At 47.2% G+C, this 17,854-nt stretch overlaps 1 protein-coding gene across 3 annotated transcripts in view; it reads left to right on the top strand.

The window, feature by feature from the left end:
* LOC112239306 (E3 ubiquitin-protein ligase RNF43) overlaps positions 1–16,108 on the top strand; it is a 258,916-nt gene extending 242,808 nt beyond the window's left edge. For all 3 annotated transcript variants that reach the window (XM_042309188.1, XM_042309187.1, XM_042309189.1), the window contains 4 exons: positions 9,720–9,821; positions 10,293–10,566; positions 11,993–13,588; positions 14,213–16,108. In XM_042309188.1, the coding sequence (XP_042165122.1) occupies positions 9,720–9,821; positions 10,293–10,566; positions 11,993–13,588; positions 14,213–14,238 (1,998 nt within the window). In that variant the 3' untranslated portion in view covers positions 14,239–16,108. The remainder of the gene's footprint in view (positions 1–9,719; positions 9,822–10,292; positions 10,567–11,992; positions 13,589–14,212) is intronic.
* Positions 16,109–17,854: the final 1,746 nt, after the last annotated feature.

Below are 17,854 nucleotides of genomic sequence, written 5' to 3' on the forward strand. Positions count from 1 at the left end.
GTTCCCTCTGCTGTTTCCTGAAGTCCACAATCATCTCCTTAGTTTTGTTGACGTTGAGTGTGAGGTTATTTTCCTGACACCACACTCCGAGGGCCCTCACCTCCTCCCTGTAGGCCGTCTCGTCGTTGTTGGTAATCAAGCCTACCACTGTTGTGTCGTCTGCAAACTTGATGATTGAGTTGGAGGCGTGCGTGGCCACGCAGTCGTGGGTGAACAGGGAGTACAGGAGAGGGCTCAGAACGCACCCTTGTGGGGCCCCAGTGTTGAGGATCAGCGGGGAGGAGATGTTGTTGCCTACCCTCACCACCTGGGGGCGGCCCGTCAGGAAGTCCAGTACCCAGTTGCACAGGGCGGGGTCGAGACCCAGGGTCTCGAGCTTGATGACGAGCTTGGAGGGTACTATACATGGGGAATAGCTTGCTAGTTACATTCTCCCATTCTATACTATGAAGTATACATCTATAGTAAAAGCCCTATTCCTCTACTAGTTTGACATTGGCCCCTCCCCCTGAGAACCATGGTAACAGGACCCCGGCAACGGGAGGTAAACAGAGGATAGGCTGGTGGAGGTAGTAGTTATTTGTTTACATTTTTTATTCACCTTTATTTAACCAGGTAGGCCAGTTGAGAACAAGTTCTCATTTACAACTGCGACCTGGCCAAGATAAAGCAAAGTAGTGCAACACAAACAACAACACAGAGTTACACATGGAATAAACAAATGTACAGTCAATAACACAATAGCAAAATCTACACACAGTGTGTGCAAAATGTAGTAAGGAGGTAAAGCAATAAATAGGCAGTAGTGGCGAAATAATGACAATTTAGTCATTAAACACTGGAGTGATAGATGTGCAGAAGATTAATGTGCAACTAGAGATACTGGGGTGTAAAGGAGCAAATAAATAACAGTATGGGGATGAGGTAGTTGGATGGGCTATTTACAGATGGGCTGTGTACAGGTGCAATGATCTGTGAGCTGCTCTGACAACTGGTGCTTAAAGCTGGTGAGGGAGATATGAGTCTCCACTTTCAATGATTTTTGCAATTAGTTCCAGTCATTGGCAGCAGAGAACGGGAAGGAAAGGCGGCCAAAAGGAGGAATTGGCTTTGGGGGTGACCAGTGAGATATACCTGCTGGAGCGCGTGCTACGGGTGGATGCTGTTATGGTGACCAGTGAGCTGAGATAAGGCGGGGCTTTACCTAGTAAATACTTATAGATGACCTGGAGCCAGTGGGTTTGGTGACGAAATATGAAGCGAGGGCCAGCCAACGAGAGTATACATGTCGCAGTGGTGGGTAGTATATGGGGCTTGGTGACAAAATGGATGGCACTGTGATAGTGCTGAGTAGAGTGTTGGAGGCTATTTTGTAAGTGACATCGCCGAAGTCAAGGATCGGTAGGATAGTCAGTTTTACGAGGGTATGTTTGGCAGCATGAGGGAAGGAGGCTTTGTTGCGAAATAGGAAGCCAATTCTAGATTTAGATTTTGGATTGGAGATGCTTAATGTGAGTCTGGAAGGAGAGTTTACACTCTAACCAGACACCTAGGTATTTGTAGTTGTCCACATTTTCTAAGTCAGAACCGTCCAGAGTAGTGATGCTGGATGGGCGGGCACGTGCGGGCAGCGATTGGTTGAAGAGCATGCATTTAGTTTCACTTGCATTTAAGAGCAGTTGGAGGCCACGGAAGGAAAGTTGTATGGCATTGAAGCTCGACTGGAGGTTAATTAACACAGTGTCCAAAGAAGGGCCAGAAGTATACAGAATGGTGTCTTCTGCGTAGAGGTGGATCAGAGAATCACCAGCAGCAAGAGAGACATCATTGATGTATACAGAGAAAAGAGTCGGCCCGAGAATTGAACCCTGTGGCACCCCCATAGAGACTGCCAGAGGTCCGGACATGTCCTCCGATTTGACACACTGAAGTCTGTCTGAGAAGTAGTTGGTGAACCAGGCGAGGCAGTCATTTGAGAAACCATTGCTGTTGAGTTTGCCGATAAAAATGTGGTGACCGACAGAGTCGAAAGCCTTGGCCAGGTCGATGAATACGGCTGCACAGTATAGTCTTTTATAGGTGGCGGTTATGATGTTGTTTAGGACCTTGAGCGTGGCTGAGGTGCACCCATGACCAGCTCAGAAACCAGATTGCATAGCGGAGAAGGTGCGGTGGGATTCGGAATGGTCGGTGATCTGTTTGTTCACTTGGCTTTTGACGACCTTAGAAAGGCAGGGTAGGATAGATATAGGTCTGTAACAGTTTGGGTCTAGTGTCTCCCCCTTTGAAGAGGGGGAGACAGCTTTCCAATCTTTGGGGATCTCAGATGATACGAAAGAGAGGTTGAACAGGCTAGTAATAGGGGGTTGCAACATAATTTTAGAAAGAGAGGGTCCAGATTGTCTAGCCCGGGTGATTTGTAGAGTCAAGATTTTGCAGCTCTTTCAGAACATCAGCTATCTGGATTTGGATGAAGGAGAAATTTGGGGAGGCTGGGGCAAGTTGCTGTGGGGTGTGCATAGCTGTTGACCGGGGTAGGGGTAGCCAGGTGGAAAGCATAGCCAGCCGTAGAAGAAATTCTCAATTATCATGGATTTTTCGGTGGTAACAGTGTTTCCTAGCCTCAGTGGGCAGCTGGGAGGAGGTGCTCTTATTCTCCATGGACTTTACAGAACTTCCCAGAACGTTTTGGAGTATGTGCTACAGAATGCAAATTTCTGTTTGAAAAAGCTAGCCTTAATTTGCAAATAAATTCATAAAAAATCCTACAATGTGATTTTCTTGATTTTTTTTCTCATTTTGTCTGTCATAGTTGAAGTGTACCTATGAGGAAAATTACAGGCCTCTCTCATCTTTTTAAGTGGGAGAACTTGCATAATTGGTGGCTGACTAAATACTTTTTTGCCCCACTGTATAAAGGGAAGGAAATGAAGGTAAATAAATTCCAGGTGTGAATCATAATGATTAACAGGTGAGCGTAATGATGAGTGCCAGGTGAGCGTAATGATGAGTGCCAGGTGTGCGTAATGATGAGTGCCAGGTGTCCGTAATGATGAGTGCCAGGTGTGCATAATGATGAATCCCAGGACCGGTGGTTAGTATTTGGAGGGGGGGAGCAGGAGAAGATGTGACAGTATCCACCCCCGACGCGCGGCTTTAGCCGCAGGACGATGCCGACCGAGCGGTCTGGCCCGGGGTCCACGGGGCCAGGGCCGGCTGGAAACCCAAAACACACTGGAAGGGGGCCCCGTGGACCCCGGGCCGGCTGGAAACCCAAAACACACTGGAAGGGGGTCAACCCAGTGGAGGAGTGACTTAGCAAGTTTTGGGGGTACTCTGCCCAGTGAAGGAATTGTGCCCACTCACGCTGCCAATCCTGACAGTGACTCGTCAGGAACCTCCCCAGCGCCTGCTTCATCCTTTCCACCTGCCCATTTGACTGGGGCCGGTACCCAGACGTGAGGCTGACCGTGACCCCGAGCTTCTCCAAGAAGGCACTCCAAACTCGTGATATAAATTGGGGCCATGGTTGGAGACGATGTCCTCTGGAAGGCCATAATGCCAGAAGACCTGCTGGAAGAGCAGTGAGGAGACCAGGAAGACATGCCTTGGAAAATCTATCCACTAACCATCAGAGCGGGGAAGATTGGTTACAAAGTCAATGGATAGACGTGACCAAGGTTGCTGAGGCATGGGAAGTGGCAGGAGCTTCCCTTCTCCCTCTAGAGCCTGGTGGATGTCCAAATCTACGTCCCAAACTACTGGACCCACGACTCGGGAGGTTGGGATTATGGGTGCCCTCTGAACAGGAACGTCTCCTGAATCATAGTTATGGGACCAGAGCATTGGCCATGATGTTCTCCAAACCTGTGCGCTAGGTCAGCATGAAGTCGAACCTGGTGAAGAAAAGTGTCCACCTAGCTTGGCGCGGATTCAGTCTCCTCGCTGTCCGCATGTACTGTAGGTTCCGATGGTCAGTGAGGATGACAAATGGTTCCTTGGCACCCTCCAGCCAGTGTCTCAACTCCTCTAAGGCCAACTTCACCGCCAGGTGCTCCCGATCGCCGACATCGTAATAATAAGGGTACACAAGATAAAATAAATAAGCATAAATATGGGTTGTATTTACAATGGTGTTTGTTCTTCACTGGTTGCCCTTTTCTTGCTGCTGTGATGGCACACTGTGGAATTTCCCCCAGTAGATATGGGAGTTTATCAAAATCAGGTTTGTTTTCGAATTCTTTGTGGATATGTGTAATCTGAGAGACATATGTGTCTCTAATAATATGTGTCTATAATAATACATTGGGCAGGAGGTTAGGAAGTGCAGCTCAGTTTCCACCTCATTTTGTGGGCAGTGAGCACATAGCCTGTCTTCTCTTGAGAGCCAGGTCTGCCTACGGCGGCCTTTCTCAATAGCAATGCTTTGCTCACTGAGTTGGGATATAGTCAAAGCTTTCCTTAAGTTTGGGTCAGTCACAGTGGTCAGGTATTCTGCCACTGTGTACTCTCTGTTTAGGGCCAAATAGCATTCTAGTTTGCTCTGTTTTTTTGTTAATTCTTTCCAATGTGTCAAGTAATTATCTTTTTGTTTTCTCATGATTTGGTTGGGTCTAATTGTGTTGCTGTCCAGGTCTGGCAGAATCTGTGCAGAATATCTAGGTGCTGCTGTAGGTCCTCCTTGGTTGGTGACAGAAGCACCAGATCAGACAGTAGACATTTAACTTCAGATTCTAGTAGGGTGAGGCCGGGTGCGGCAGACTTTTCTAGTGCCCGCGCCAATTCGTTGATATATATGTTGAAGAGGGTGGGGCTTAAGCTGCAACCCTGTCTCACGGGGGTGGGGGGGGGGGCCTGTGGAAAGAAATATGTGTTTTTTGCCCATTTTAACCACACACTTGTTTGTGTACATGGATTTTATAATATCGTATTTTTTTCCTCCAACACCAATTTCCATCAATTTGTATAGCACACCCTCATGCCAAATTGAGTAAAAGGCTTTTTTGAAATCAACAAAGCATGAGAAGACTTTGCCTTTGTTTTGGTTTGTGTGTTTGTCATTTAGGGTGTGCAGGGTGAATACGTGGTCTGTTGTACGGTAATTTGGTAAAAAGCCAATTTGACATTTTCTCTGTACATTGTTTTCACTGAGGAAATGTACGAGTCTGCTGTTAATGATAATGCAGAGGATTTCCCAAAGTTGCTGTTGACGCATATCCCACAGTAGTTATTTGGGTCAAATTTGTCTCCTCTTTTGTGGATTGGGGTGATCAGTCCTTGGTTCCAAGTACTGGGGAAGATGCCAGAGCTAAGGATGATGTTAAAGAGTTTTAGTATAGCCAATTGGAATTTGTTTTCTACTGCCACGTTTACACCTTCACTATTACAGTGGAAAGTTTTACCCAGGAAGTTGTCTAAAAGGGATTTAATTTGTTGTTGCCTAATTGTTTTTTGGTAGGTTTCCAAACTGCATTCTTTCCATCTATAGTATTTATTAGTGTTACTCAGTTCTTTTGGCTTAGATGCCTCATGATTGAGTATTGCTCTGTTCAAGTAGACTGGGATTTTGCTGTGGTCTGATATGGGTGTCAGTGGGCTGACTGTGAACTCTCTGAGAGACTCTGGGTTGATGTCAGTGAAAATGTTTTCTACAGTACTACTGCCAAGAGGTGTACCTACCATAGGAGTCCCCTCGAAGCCTACCATTGACTATGTACATACCCAGCGTGCAATAGAGCTGCAGGAGTTGTGACGCCTTTCTTGGTTATGGTGTCGTAGTTGTGCCTAGGGGAGCATATGGGGGAGGGAATGCTGTCACCTCCAGGTAGGTGTTTGTCCCCCCTGTGTGCTGAGGGTGTCAGGTTCTTGTCCAGTTCTGGCATTTAGGTCGCCACAGACTAGTACATGTCCCTAAGCCTGGAAATGATTGATTTCCCCCTCCAGGATGGAGAAGCTGTCTTCATTAACTTCTTGGCGCACCCATCTCTTTAGCGGGATCATATTTCGTCAACAGCTGAATTGCAGAGCGTCAAATTCAAATTAAATTACTAAAAATATTTAATGTTCATGAAATCACAAGTGCAATACAGCAAAACAGTTGTTAAATACCTTTTATACCTTTTTTTTTTTAGCTTTCAAAAAAGCTTTTTGGCGAAAGCAATCCAAGCGTTTATGTAACGACATTTCTCTCAGCAGACAAAACATTTCAAACAGCTAGCAGCAAAGTAGAAAGTCAGAAAAGCAATAAAATGAATCGCTTACCTTTGATGATCTTCGGATGTTTGCACTCACGAGACTCCCAGTTACACAATAAATGTTCCTTTTGTTCCATAAAGATCATTTTTATATCGAAAATACCTCCATTTGGTTGGCGCGTTATGTTCAGAAATCCACCGTCTCGAGCGGTCACGACAGGGCAGACGAAAATTCCAAATAGTATCCGTGAAGTTCGTAGAAACATGTCAAATGTTTTTTATAATCAACCTCAAGTTGTTTTTACAATAAATAATACTTCAACCGGACTGTAGCTTTTTCAATAGGAGAGAGAGAGAAAATGTCTGCTCCAAGCTGCTCGCGCATGCAAAACTCTGCTGGCACCCAGCCATCCCACTGACGCGATGTGATCTTTCTCGCCAAATGTAAAAGGCTGAAACTATGTCTAAAGACTGTTCAGACCATGTGGAAGCCATAGGAAAATAAATCTGGTGGCCATATCTCTTTAAATGGAGGGAAGGCATGCAATGGAACAGGGAGCTTTCAAAATAGAAGGCACTTCCTCTTTGGATTTTCCTCAGGTTTTCGCCTGCAATATCAGTTCTGTTATACTCACAGACAATATTTTGACAGTTTTGGAAACTTTAGAGTGTTTTCTATCCTAATCTGATCTAGAATTATATGCATATTCTAGATTCTGGGCCTGAGAAATAGGCAGTTTCATTTGGGTATGTTTTTCATCCAAACATCAAAATACTGCCCCCTACACTCAAGAGGTTAAAGTATGGGGATTCTAGTGGTGGGGTATTGGTAGCACACAGGAGGACATTTTTCTCTGTTAAGATCATTTCCTTTTGAATTTCTAGCAAATGAAAAATGTTCCTGTTTTGATTAATTTAATGGAGTGAGTTAGGTCTGCTCTATACCAAATTAGCATACCCCCTGAGTCCCTTCCCTGTTTCACACCTGGTAGTTTGGTGGATGGGACTACCAGCTCTCTGTAACCTAGAGGGCAACCAGTGGGTCCGTCTTCTCTATACCATGGTTCTTGTAGGATGATAATGTCTGTATTTCTGATTTATTTGGTGAAGTCCAGGTTCCTGCTCTTTAGGCCAAAGGCAGATGGCCTCAGGCCTTGGATATTCCAGGATGAGATAGTGAAGGCTTTGTGTTCCATAAAGTGTCCAATGTTGTTGGTCGTGGTTTGGCCTCAGACCAGTAAGTGTGAGCAGAGGCTGCTGAGCATCTGGTACATTCCATTGGCTTGGGCGTGCCTGCTCACGACCTGGGCGTATGTGTGACTTCCATGTTGAGACCTTCTTTGCGGGGGTGGGGGGCATGGGGTGGGCAGGAGGGGCATAGGTCTGATCTGAGGGGGCCTAAATGTTGTCTGGGCATGGTTTACTTGGGGGGTGTTGATTGGTTGGGGAGGGGATGTGGATGTGGCTGGTGGTGCTGTAATCTGGATGTAGGTCCTCTCAGCGTGGGTCCTCAATATGCAGGTGTGGGGAGAGTGTCTTACTGGTCTGGGCGGGAAGTGTCTTGATCTGTTGCTCCTGTGTGAAGTGTTGGGGCTGCGTTTGAGAGCGATGTCCTTTCGAGTCCGGGCGAAGGTGGGCACTGCTGCCTTGCATAGGTGGACCTGGTCATAAGGGCTGTTCAAGTCCAGGGTGGACTGGTGGGCACTGCTGCCTTGTATAGGTGGACCTGGTCATAAAGGCTGAAGTTCAGGGTGGAGTGGTGGGCCAGGAAAACATTTGGTTTTGAGGCAGAGTCACGGGAAATACTTGCGTTTACCGGCTGTATGGTGACAGGGTGGAAGTCTTTTTGTGGTAGCAGGGTGGAGATAACCACTTGTGCATCTACACCTGCATTGCTTCTACACCTGCATTGCTTCTACACCTGCATTGCTTGCTGTTTGGGGTTTTAGGCTGGGTTTCTGTATAGCACTTTGAGATATCAGCTGATGTACGAAGGGCTATATAAATACATTTGATTTGATTTGCATTGGGGAAAGTAGAAGAGTAATTTTCAATCACTCCCTTCAGTGCTGTGGCCACCCTTTCCTGCTGTGTTCTCAGGTCATTTGTGCCTGTGTGTATTATTATGTGGCTGGGTGAACCTATTTGGTCCTCAGACAGAAGGTCTAGGGTGCGCTGGGTGTTTGGACACCAGAGTTTAGACACACTGTGTTTGGGAAAAAGTTGATTTACTTGTGTATATTTATAATTTGAGTCCATAAGGAGTACAATCTGTGTCTTGTGTATGTCCCCAGTGGTGTGTGTGTGTGGGGGGGGTCAGAAGGGCTATCAGGGTGGCTGACAGGGGGGGTGCTCAGAGGGGGTGAGAGCCGCTGGGCTTGGGGTTCTTCATTTATCTGTTCTGCTGTGATGTCTAAGCTATGGTCAGGGTCTGGTGTGGACTGTTCTGCTGTGGTGTCGAGACTTTTGTTGGTAGCTGAGGTGGGCTGTTCTGCTGGCTTCTCTGCGGGGGTGGCCACCTCCCTAGTGGGTTGTTCCCTGTCACACGCCATCCCCCTCAACCTCTCCTCCAGCAGTCTGATCCTCTCCTCTAGTCCTCTGTTCTTCTCCTGCTCTTGCTTTTTTTTATTGTTGAGGTTGTCTCACCACAGTCCAGAGTGCAGATATGTCTCTCTCCACCTCCAGCTCTCCGGGTCTGGTTAAGAGGGTGATGTTGTGCTGGACTGTTGTCTGGGTCTGTGCTGACTGGAGTGCAAACACCTGCTGTTCCAGCTCCACCTGCCTTACCTCCAGCTGGGTAAATGTATCCTTCATTTCAATGAGGGAGTAGTACTCTGTTTGGGGTTGGCCTGTACCATTACTGTTCTAGATTTATATAGATCTTCTTCTTTCTCTCTCTCTCTCTTGCTCTCTCTCTCTCTCTCTCTCTGACATTTACTCCTGAGGTGCTGACCTGTTGCACCCTCTACAACCACTGTGATTATTATTATTTGACCCAGCTGGTCATTTATGAACATTTGAACATCTTGGTCATGTTCTGTTATAATCTCCACCCGGCACAGCCAGAAGAGGACTGGCCACCCCTCAGAGCCTGGTTCCTCTCTAGGTTTCTCTAGGTTTCTTCCTAGGTTCCTGCCTTTCTAGGGAGTTTTTCCTAGCCACCGTGCTTCTACACCTGCATTGCTTGCTGTTTGGGGTTTTAGGCTGGGTTTCTGTACAGCACTTTGAGATATCAGCTGATGTACGAAGGGCTATATAAATACATTTGATTAGATTCTCTCTCTCTCTCTCTCTCTCTCCTCTCTCTCTGTCTCTCTCTCTCTCTCTCTCTGTCTGTCTGTCTGTCTGTCTGTCTGTCTGTCTGTCTGTCTGTCTGTCTGTCTGTCTGTCTGTCTGTCTGTCTCTCTCTCTTTCTCTCTCTCTCTCTCCTCTCTGTCTCTCTCTCCTCTCTCTGTCTCTCTCTCCTCTCTCTGTCTCTCTCTCCTCTCTCTGTCTCTCTCATTTCTCTCTCTCCTCTCTTTCCAGGCCCACTATGATGTTGTTGTCCTGCTCACTATAGTCCTTGCTATTCTGGCCATCGTTTCGATCTTTGCTTTCCGGTATCGATGCAAGTCCAGCAGAACCTGGGTGAGTCAGTCAACAACACCAGTCTCAATGTATCTATCTTTATCTATCAATACCAAGGTCTTTATCTCTGCAGAATACAGCCATCTTAAAAGTGGATTGTCTTTATCTCTGCAGAATACAGCCATCTTAAAAGTGGTTTGTCTTTATCTCTGCAGAATACAGCCATCTTAAAAGTGGTTTGTCTTTATCTCTGCGGAATACAGCCATCTTAAAAGTGGTTTGTCTTTATCTCTGCAGAATACAGCCATCTTAAAAGTGGTTTGTCTTTATCTCTGCAGAATACAGCCATCTTAAAAGTGGTTTAGCGTAAGTCCTCAAACTGTAGACCAAACACTAAGGATAGTGGCCACTGTATATACAACTGAAACATTCACCAGAAGATCTCCCTGGAATTTGAACTTTGACACGTCTCATTCCATTCTGAGGTTCTCTAACCTCCATCCCACACGACTTGTTCCTCTACGACCACAGGACTCAGTCCACCAGCAGACGATGCGAGCCATCAGTCGTCTGGAGACGCGGATGTACAGCTCTCAGGGCTGCGGGGGCTCACAGCGCCCCCGTGGAGGCTGGGGGTCTAATAGCAGCTCTAACTCCAGCCCCGTCTGTGCCATCTGTCTGGAGGAGTTCCTGGAGGGACAGGACCTGAGGATCATCTCGTGTGCTCATGAGTTCCACAAGGAGTGTGTGGACCCCTGGCTACTGCAGCACCGCACCTGTCCCCTCTGCATGCACAACATCATGGGTAAGGACATGACATAGCCACGAGGGTTTGTGGTCAACATCATGGGTAAGGACATGACATAGCCACAAGGGTTTGTGGTCAACATCATGGGTAAGGACATGACATAGCCACGAGGGTTTGTGGTCAACATCATGGGTAAGGACATGACATAGCCACGAGGGTTTGTGGTCAACATCATGGGTAAGGACATGACATAGCCACGAGGGTTTGTGGTCAACATCATGGGTAAGGACATGACATAGCCACGAGGGTTTGTGGTCAATGGTTTTTACTAGATTACTTGTAGTTTTTCCATGTTGTTTGTCTGTAATTTTTGTAATGACTTGGTGCTGCCTATCTTGGCCAGGACGCTCTTGAAAAAGAGATTTTAAATCTCAATGAGCCCTTCCTGGTTAAATAAAGGTTAAATAGAAAATAAATCAAATAGGGGAGCTCTACAGTGGGCCTAAGAGGAGGAAGCACAAGAACCTCTACCCACTCTTCAGTATTACTATTATACTGGATAAGGGAATTATACAGTGAAAATACAATTTTACACGCTGTGTGTGTGTGTGTGTGTTGTCTGTCTGTCTGTCTGTCTGTCTGTCGGTCTGTCTGTCTGTCTGTCTGTCTGTCTGTCTGCCTGTCTGTCTGTCTGTCTGTCTGTCTGTCGGTCTGTCTGTCGGTCTGTGTGTGTGTGCAAGTGTGTTGCTTGTCTGTCTGTCTGTCTGTCTGTCTGTCTGTCTGTCTGTCTGTCTGTCTGTCTGTCTGTCTGTCTGTCTGTCTGTCTGTCTGTCTGTCTGTCTGTCTGTCTGTCTGTCTGTCTGTCTGTCTGTCTGTCGGTCTGTGTGTGTGTGCAAGTGTGTTGCTTGTCTGTCTCTCTGACTGTGTGTTGCCTGTCTGTCTTTGTGTGTAGCACATGAGGTTGGTGGCACCTTCATTGTGGAGGAAGGGCTCGTTGTAATGGCTGGAGTGGAATGAGATCAGATACATCCTGCCATTCACTCCACTCCAGACATTATTATGAGCCATCCTCCCCTCAGCAGCCTCCTCTGTTGTGTTGTGTTGTGTTGTGTTGTGTTGTGTTGTGTGTCTGTCTGTCTGTCTGTCTGTCTGTCTGTCTGTCTGTCTGTCTGTCTGTCTGTCTGTCTGTCTGTCTGTCTGTCTGTCTGTCTGTCTGCCTGCCTGCCTGCCTGCCTGCCTGCCTGCCTTGCCTGCCTAGCCTGCCTAGTCTGCCTAGCCTGTCTGCCTAGCCTGTCTGCCTAGCCTGTCTGTCTAGCCTGTCTGTCTGTGTAGCCTGTCTGTCTGTCTGTCTGTCTGTGTAGCCTGTCTGTCTGTCTGTGTAGCCTGTCTGTCTGTCTGTCTGTCTGTGTAGCCTGTCTGTCTGTCTGTCTGTCTGTCTGCTGGGTAGCCTGTCTGTCTGACTGTGTGTTGTAATGCTCCACAGGTTCAGAGCTGTCTGGACAGCCACGGAGGACCAGACTACAGCAGACCCCTGAGCACAGCCAGGGTTTCCTCCACACCCACCCCATCCCCTTCTCCATGAGGCCTCACTACCCCCGCGGTCCCTCTGGTCCATACCCCTCCCTGGGCCACTATAGCGGCTCCCCGCCTCTGGACCCCCAGACTCACCGCTTCCTCCCTAGCCGGCCCCTGGGCCCTGGTTGCGGATACCTCCACCCTGCAGAGGGCCCCGGAAGGCCCCACAGAGCCGGGGGCAGCTGCAAGACAGCAGGCCACCCTATGGAGACCCACTACGGCCCCGGGCCCCGCCGCTCCTGCCACGCCTACCGCTCCGGCTGCCCTTCCCAGCGCAGCGCCTCCAGTTCCAGGCTCCACCACGCCCCCTCCTCTGCTCCCCGCGCCTCCGCAGGGGGAGCCCACAGCCGGGGGAACGAGGGGGGCAGCTGCTCTGGGGGGAGCTACCGGACGGAGCACAGTGGCTACCTGGCTGATGGACCGGCCAGTGACTCCAGCTCTGGCCCCTGTCACGGCTCCTCCAGTGACTCGGTCCTCAACTGTACTGACGTGTCCCTGCAGGCTGTGTATGGTAGCTGGTCCACGTTCCGCAGCTCCCTGAGCAGTGACTATGATCCGTTTGTGTACTACGGGCCGGGACCGGGACCGACAGGCCGCAGGGACAGCATGGAGGCAGGGGCCCAGAGACCCAGGTCCCTGGATTCAGTGGTGAACAGAGACAGAGGACGAGGAGGAGGAGGAAGAAGAGGAGGGTGCTCTGAGGAACAGCAGCAGGCTGTGTTTAGCCACGTCCACTACCACCGCCACCGTCACCACCACTACCGAGAGGAAGGGGAGAGGGAGCACGGCCAGGGCCAGGGGCCAGGCAGGGGGTCGGACGAGGAGCTGGGGGCTACTGCTTTTGGCCGTGAGTCAGGATCTCTCCCGGCTCTGGACAAAGATTCCCCAGTGTGTCCTCTGAAAGACAGCCCCTGTCACTGCCCTAAGGCAGACCACACAGACAGTAGGGGGGCCCATGGCCACGGGACAGAGGGTCAGGGCCATGAGCTCAGCCACCCCTCAGGCCCCCCTCCAGTCCTGGTAACCCCAGCCCCCTTACCACCCCCACCCACCTGCTGTCACCAGGACCACAGCCACGGGGGCCACCCCCACCGGAGGGCAGGCCTGCTGGGCGACTGTGTGCTCGACAGCCCCTCAGTGCGTTTCCAACAGAACCTGGACCTGCAGGACGACTGTAGCATCCACATCCACTATGACCAGGGTTACTGCTGCCCCCCTCCCGACCTGCCCCCCGCTCTGCTCTCCATGCCTGTGCCCCTCATCCTGGACTCTGGAGGAATGAGGCCCCTGGGGGGCCTAGAGGACTGGCCCTGCTGTGGAGGGCCCCACCATGTGGTGTGGCAGAAGCGGGTGCAGCAGGCCCACTCTGAGCCCCAGCTGCTGGGGGTCCCTATGGACATAACCCCACCCCCATCCAGCAGGCGCCACCACGGTCCCCACAGCCCAGCGGACGACCGCAACACAGACTTATGTTTATACTGCCAAACATTACACAACAATCAGGGTGGGTGTTCAACCAGTCCTTAACCTTTTTTTATATAGCTACATATGATGTGAACAACTGCCGTCTTGTTCATAGTTTTCCCCATAGGAATGGTATTCTCTAAGGTCATAGTTTTCCCCATAGGAATGGTATTCTCTAAGGTCATAGTTTTCCCCATAGGAATGGTATTCTCTAAGGTCATAGTTTTCCCCATAGGAATGGTATTCTCTAAGGTCATAGTTTTCCCCATAGGAATGGTATTCTCTAAGGTCATAGTTTTCCCCATAGGAATGGTATTCTCTAAGGTCATAGTTTTCCCCATAGGAATGGTATTCTCTAAGGTCATAGTTTTCCCCATAGGAATGGTATTCTCTAAGGTCATAGTTTTCCCCATAGGAATGGTATTCTCTAAGGTCATAGTTTTTATGTCTTAAGCTCAATTTGTCTTTCCGTGCTTCTTTGCATTCTATCTCCTCACCTCCGTATCAACCTAATTGGAGGGAAGTTGAATGAATTGCATTTTGGGAAAGAAGATGAGGAATTGAGGAAGAGCCCCATGTGTGTCGTTCTTCCTGACATCCTGTGTGTCATGTCTCTGTGCGTTGGAGAGGTAAATAAACCTGTCGTCTTTTTCTCTACCTCCAGGATCCGAGGAGGAGTCCGGCGTGTGAGGACTCGCGACTTGCATCCCCAACTTCACGCTGCTACGTACACAGGAGCCGGAACGGACAAACGCATCATCGCACGGCCATGTTTCTCAAGTCTTCCAAATAATTCCACATTTAATAGCTGCATTCAGACTACACTTCCCAGAATCCCCCAGTCAGTGCTCAGAGTTCCGTCTGTCCCCACAACGATCAAAATGAGTCTATGAGATTCTGATTGTTTTGAAGTTTATTTATTTTGACCATCAATTAAAACAATAAGCACAAGTCATGTATGGACCTCAAATTGCTCTAATTCATTGTTGACTTCCAGTATTTCAATGTGTTTGATTGGGAGTTTTGTTGTTGCTTAGTGATTGTGTTTCAAGATGGAGACTGACTGGGAGATGCTGGAAATGTTTTTTCGTCTTGTTTTTATTTTGTTTTGTAAATTACAGGAATAATTCAATACCAACAAGTTCCCAGGTTGCCTTAGTGACCACAAGGAATGATCACTGCTCAGGGCTTGAGCCTCGATTCACATCACGAAATTCCCCAACTATCTCCCTCATTAGAAATCACATGGGCATATTGGACGTCTGATTCCTTGAGTGGTTGATTGAGTACTTAATCAATTATACTATGAGGTACTACTCAGTAATACTTGATTTTCCCTAAAGTCCTTTATTTGTGTAGATACAGAATGTAGACAAGCATTGGATTCGACACCTACATGGTTTCTTGCTCTTTCCAGCGTAACTCAAATCAGATTCAGAAATGTTTCCCATCGGCGTGGGTTTTACTAAGGTACTCAGAGCTACGGAAAGGAGACAAGAAACGTATCATTAGGGGAGAACAGTTATTTTCTTAGCTGGACCTACAAGCAGTGAGCATCCTGAAAGGTCATCCTGAGAGGTCATTAGAGGCTAGTATGGGGACTTGTGTTGGTTCATTCAATAATGGCAGCTGTTTCCATCACATTTAGCTTGTTTTGTGGTTCGGTAAAAACATTTTTTTTTTTTTGTAATTGTGTTTTTCATCGTTAAAAGAAAGAACCAGACTGATCTATGTTATTACAAGCTATTTTTGTTTTGCTCATGTCATTTCTCATGTTGCCAGTGGTTACGTAGTATGTTTGACCTGAGCGCTGGTTTGGTGGCCAGTGAAGGATGGGAGGGGCCCTCCACACAGACCTGGGTTCAAACTGTATTTGACATATTTCAAATACTGTAGCTGTGCTTGATTCAGCTTACCTGGCTCCATGGGACCAATGGTATAGTCCTAAAAAATGTAAACCCCGCCCATCTGGCGTGCACTCCAGTAAGGATAAAATATGCAAATGCTCAAGTATGTGAAATATTTAAAATTCTATTTGAACCTAAAGGTAGGTCTGCCACCAGAACAGCAGCGTGGGTGGAGCTTCGCTCGGCTCAGAAAGGACATGAACCATGTCATCTGCTCTTCACCCCTGACCCCTAACCCCATCACCTATTACCCAACCCTATCGTTGTCCACCAGCAAGGATATTGTCTCCTTTCCATATTCCATCTACCAGCAGCTATAGCTCACCAGGGGTGCCCTTATCTTAAACATTGTAGCAAAATATTATATACAGAATGAATATAAGTGTAATAACTGGAGGAAAGCCATGATAATTCATAATTCATTCAACTTTGGGAACATAACAGTTTTCACGACCAAACATTTACCAAACAAACCTGCGGCCTTAAATAGAAGCCTGGTGCCGCTCGGTCAGTCAAGCCCTTTCCCTGAATTCTCACTTGGATCCAACATCCCAGGAGATTAAATGTGTGTAGTTAATACAGTACCAGTCCAAAGTTTGGACACGCCTACTCATTCAAGGGTTTTTCTGTATTTTTTACTATTTTCTACATTGTACAATAATAGTGAAGACGTCAAAACTATGGAATCATGTAGTAACCAAAAAAGTGTTAAACAAATCAAAATATATTTTATATTTGAGATTCTTCAAAATAGCCACCCTTTGCCTTGATGAAAGCTTTGCACACACTTGGCATTCTCTCAACCAGCTTCATGAGGTAGTCACCTGGAATGAATTTCAATTAACAGGTGTGCCTTGTTAAAAGTTAATTTGTGGAATTTCTTTCCTTCTTAATTCGTTTGAGCCAATCAGATGTGTTGTGACTAGGTAGGGGTGGTATACAGAAGATAGCCCTATTTGGTAAAAGACCAAGTCCATATTATGGCAAGAACAGCTCAAATAAGCAAAGAGAAACGACAGTCCATCATTACTTTAAGACATGAAGGTCAGTCAATACAGAATATTTGAAGAACTTTGAAAGTTTCTTCATGTGCAGTCACAAAAACCATTAGGAGCTATGATGAAACTAGCTCTCATGAGGACCACCACAGGAAAGGAAGACCCAGAGTTACCTCTGCTGCAGAGGATAAGTTCATTAGAGATACCAGCCTCAGAAATTGCAGCCCAAATACATTTTTCACAGAGTTCAAGTAACAGACACATCTCATAACATCAACTGTTCAGAGGAGACTGTGTGAATAAGGCCTTCATGGTCAAATTGCTGCAAAGAAACCACTACTAAAGGACACCAATGAGAAGGAGAGACATGCTCGGGCCAAGAAACACAAGCAATGGACCGGTGGAACTGCTTGGCCCAAATTTGAGATTTCTGGTTCCAACCGCAGTGTATTTGTGAGACCCAGAGTAGGTGAACGGATGATCTCCGCATGTGTGGTTCCCACTGTGAAGCATGGAGGAGGAGGTGCTTTGCTGGTGACACTGTCAGTGATTTATTTAGAATTGAAGGCACACTTAACCAGCCTGACTACCACAGCATTCTGCAGCGATACGCCATCCCATCTGGTTTGCACTTAGTGGGACAATCATTTGTTTTTCAACAGGACAATGACCCTAAACACACCTCCAGGCTGTGTAAGGGCTATTTGACCAAGGAGAGTGATGGAGTGCTGCATCAGATGACCTGACCTCCACAATCACCCAACCTCAACCTAATTGAGATTGTTTGGGAAGAGTTGGATCGCCGCAGAGTGAAGGAAAAGCAGCCAACAAGTGCTCAGCATATGAGGGAACTTCTTCAAGACTGTTGGAAAAGCATTCCAGGTGAAGCTGGTTGAGAGAATGCCAAGAGTGTGCAAAGCTATCATCAAGGCAAAAGGTGAAGAATATAAAATATATTTTGATTTCTTTAACACTTTTTGGGTTACTACATGACTACATGTGTGTTATTTCATAGTTTTGATGAATTCACTATTATTCTACAATGTGGAAAACAGTAAAAAACCCTTGAATGAGTAGGTGTGTCCAAACTTTTGACTGGTACTGTATATATCCTCCAATATATTTGAGTTCTTACGGTATTTGAATACATGGAGGCTCAGTGGACATGTGCAAGGAGACTGTATTGCGTCCGAGGTAAACATTGAATTGAATAAACCTATTGATCCACAGAGTATTTTTCTAAATAGTTGGAAGCACTTGTAAAACAACAACCTTAAAAATGTCATGTGGCTGATCGACGGTAGTAACACTCTGAACCAGTTATGAGATGAGTCCATCTATTCCATTTTCTTCAGTTGTGCCTTTATGAAGTCAGGTCTCAAAAAGGGTTAGTCGTGTGCT

The sequence above is a fragment of the Oncorhynchus tshawytscha genome, linkage group LG30 (assembly GCF_018296145.1).
Source record: "Oncorhynchus tshawytscha isolate Ot180627B linkage group LG30, Otsh_v2.0, whole genome shotgun sequence".
In the NCBI taxonomy this organism is placed as follows: Eukaryota; Metazoa; Chordata; class Actinopteri; order Salmoniformes; family Salmonidae; genus Oncorhynchus; species Oncorhynchus tshawytscha.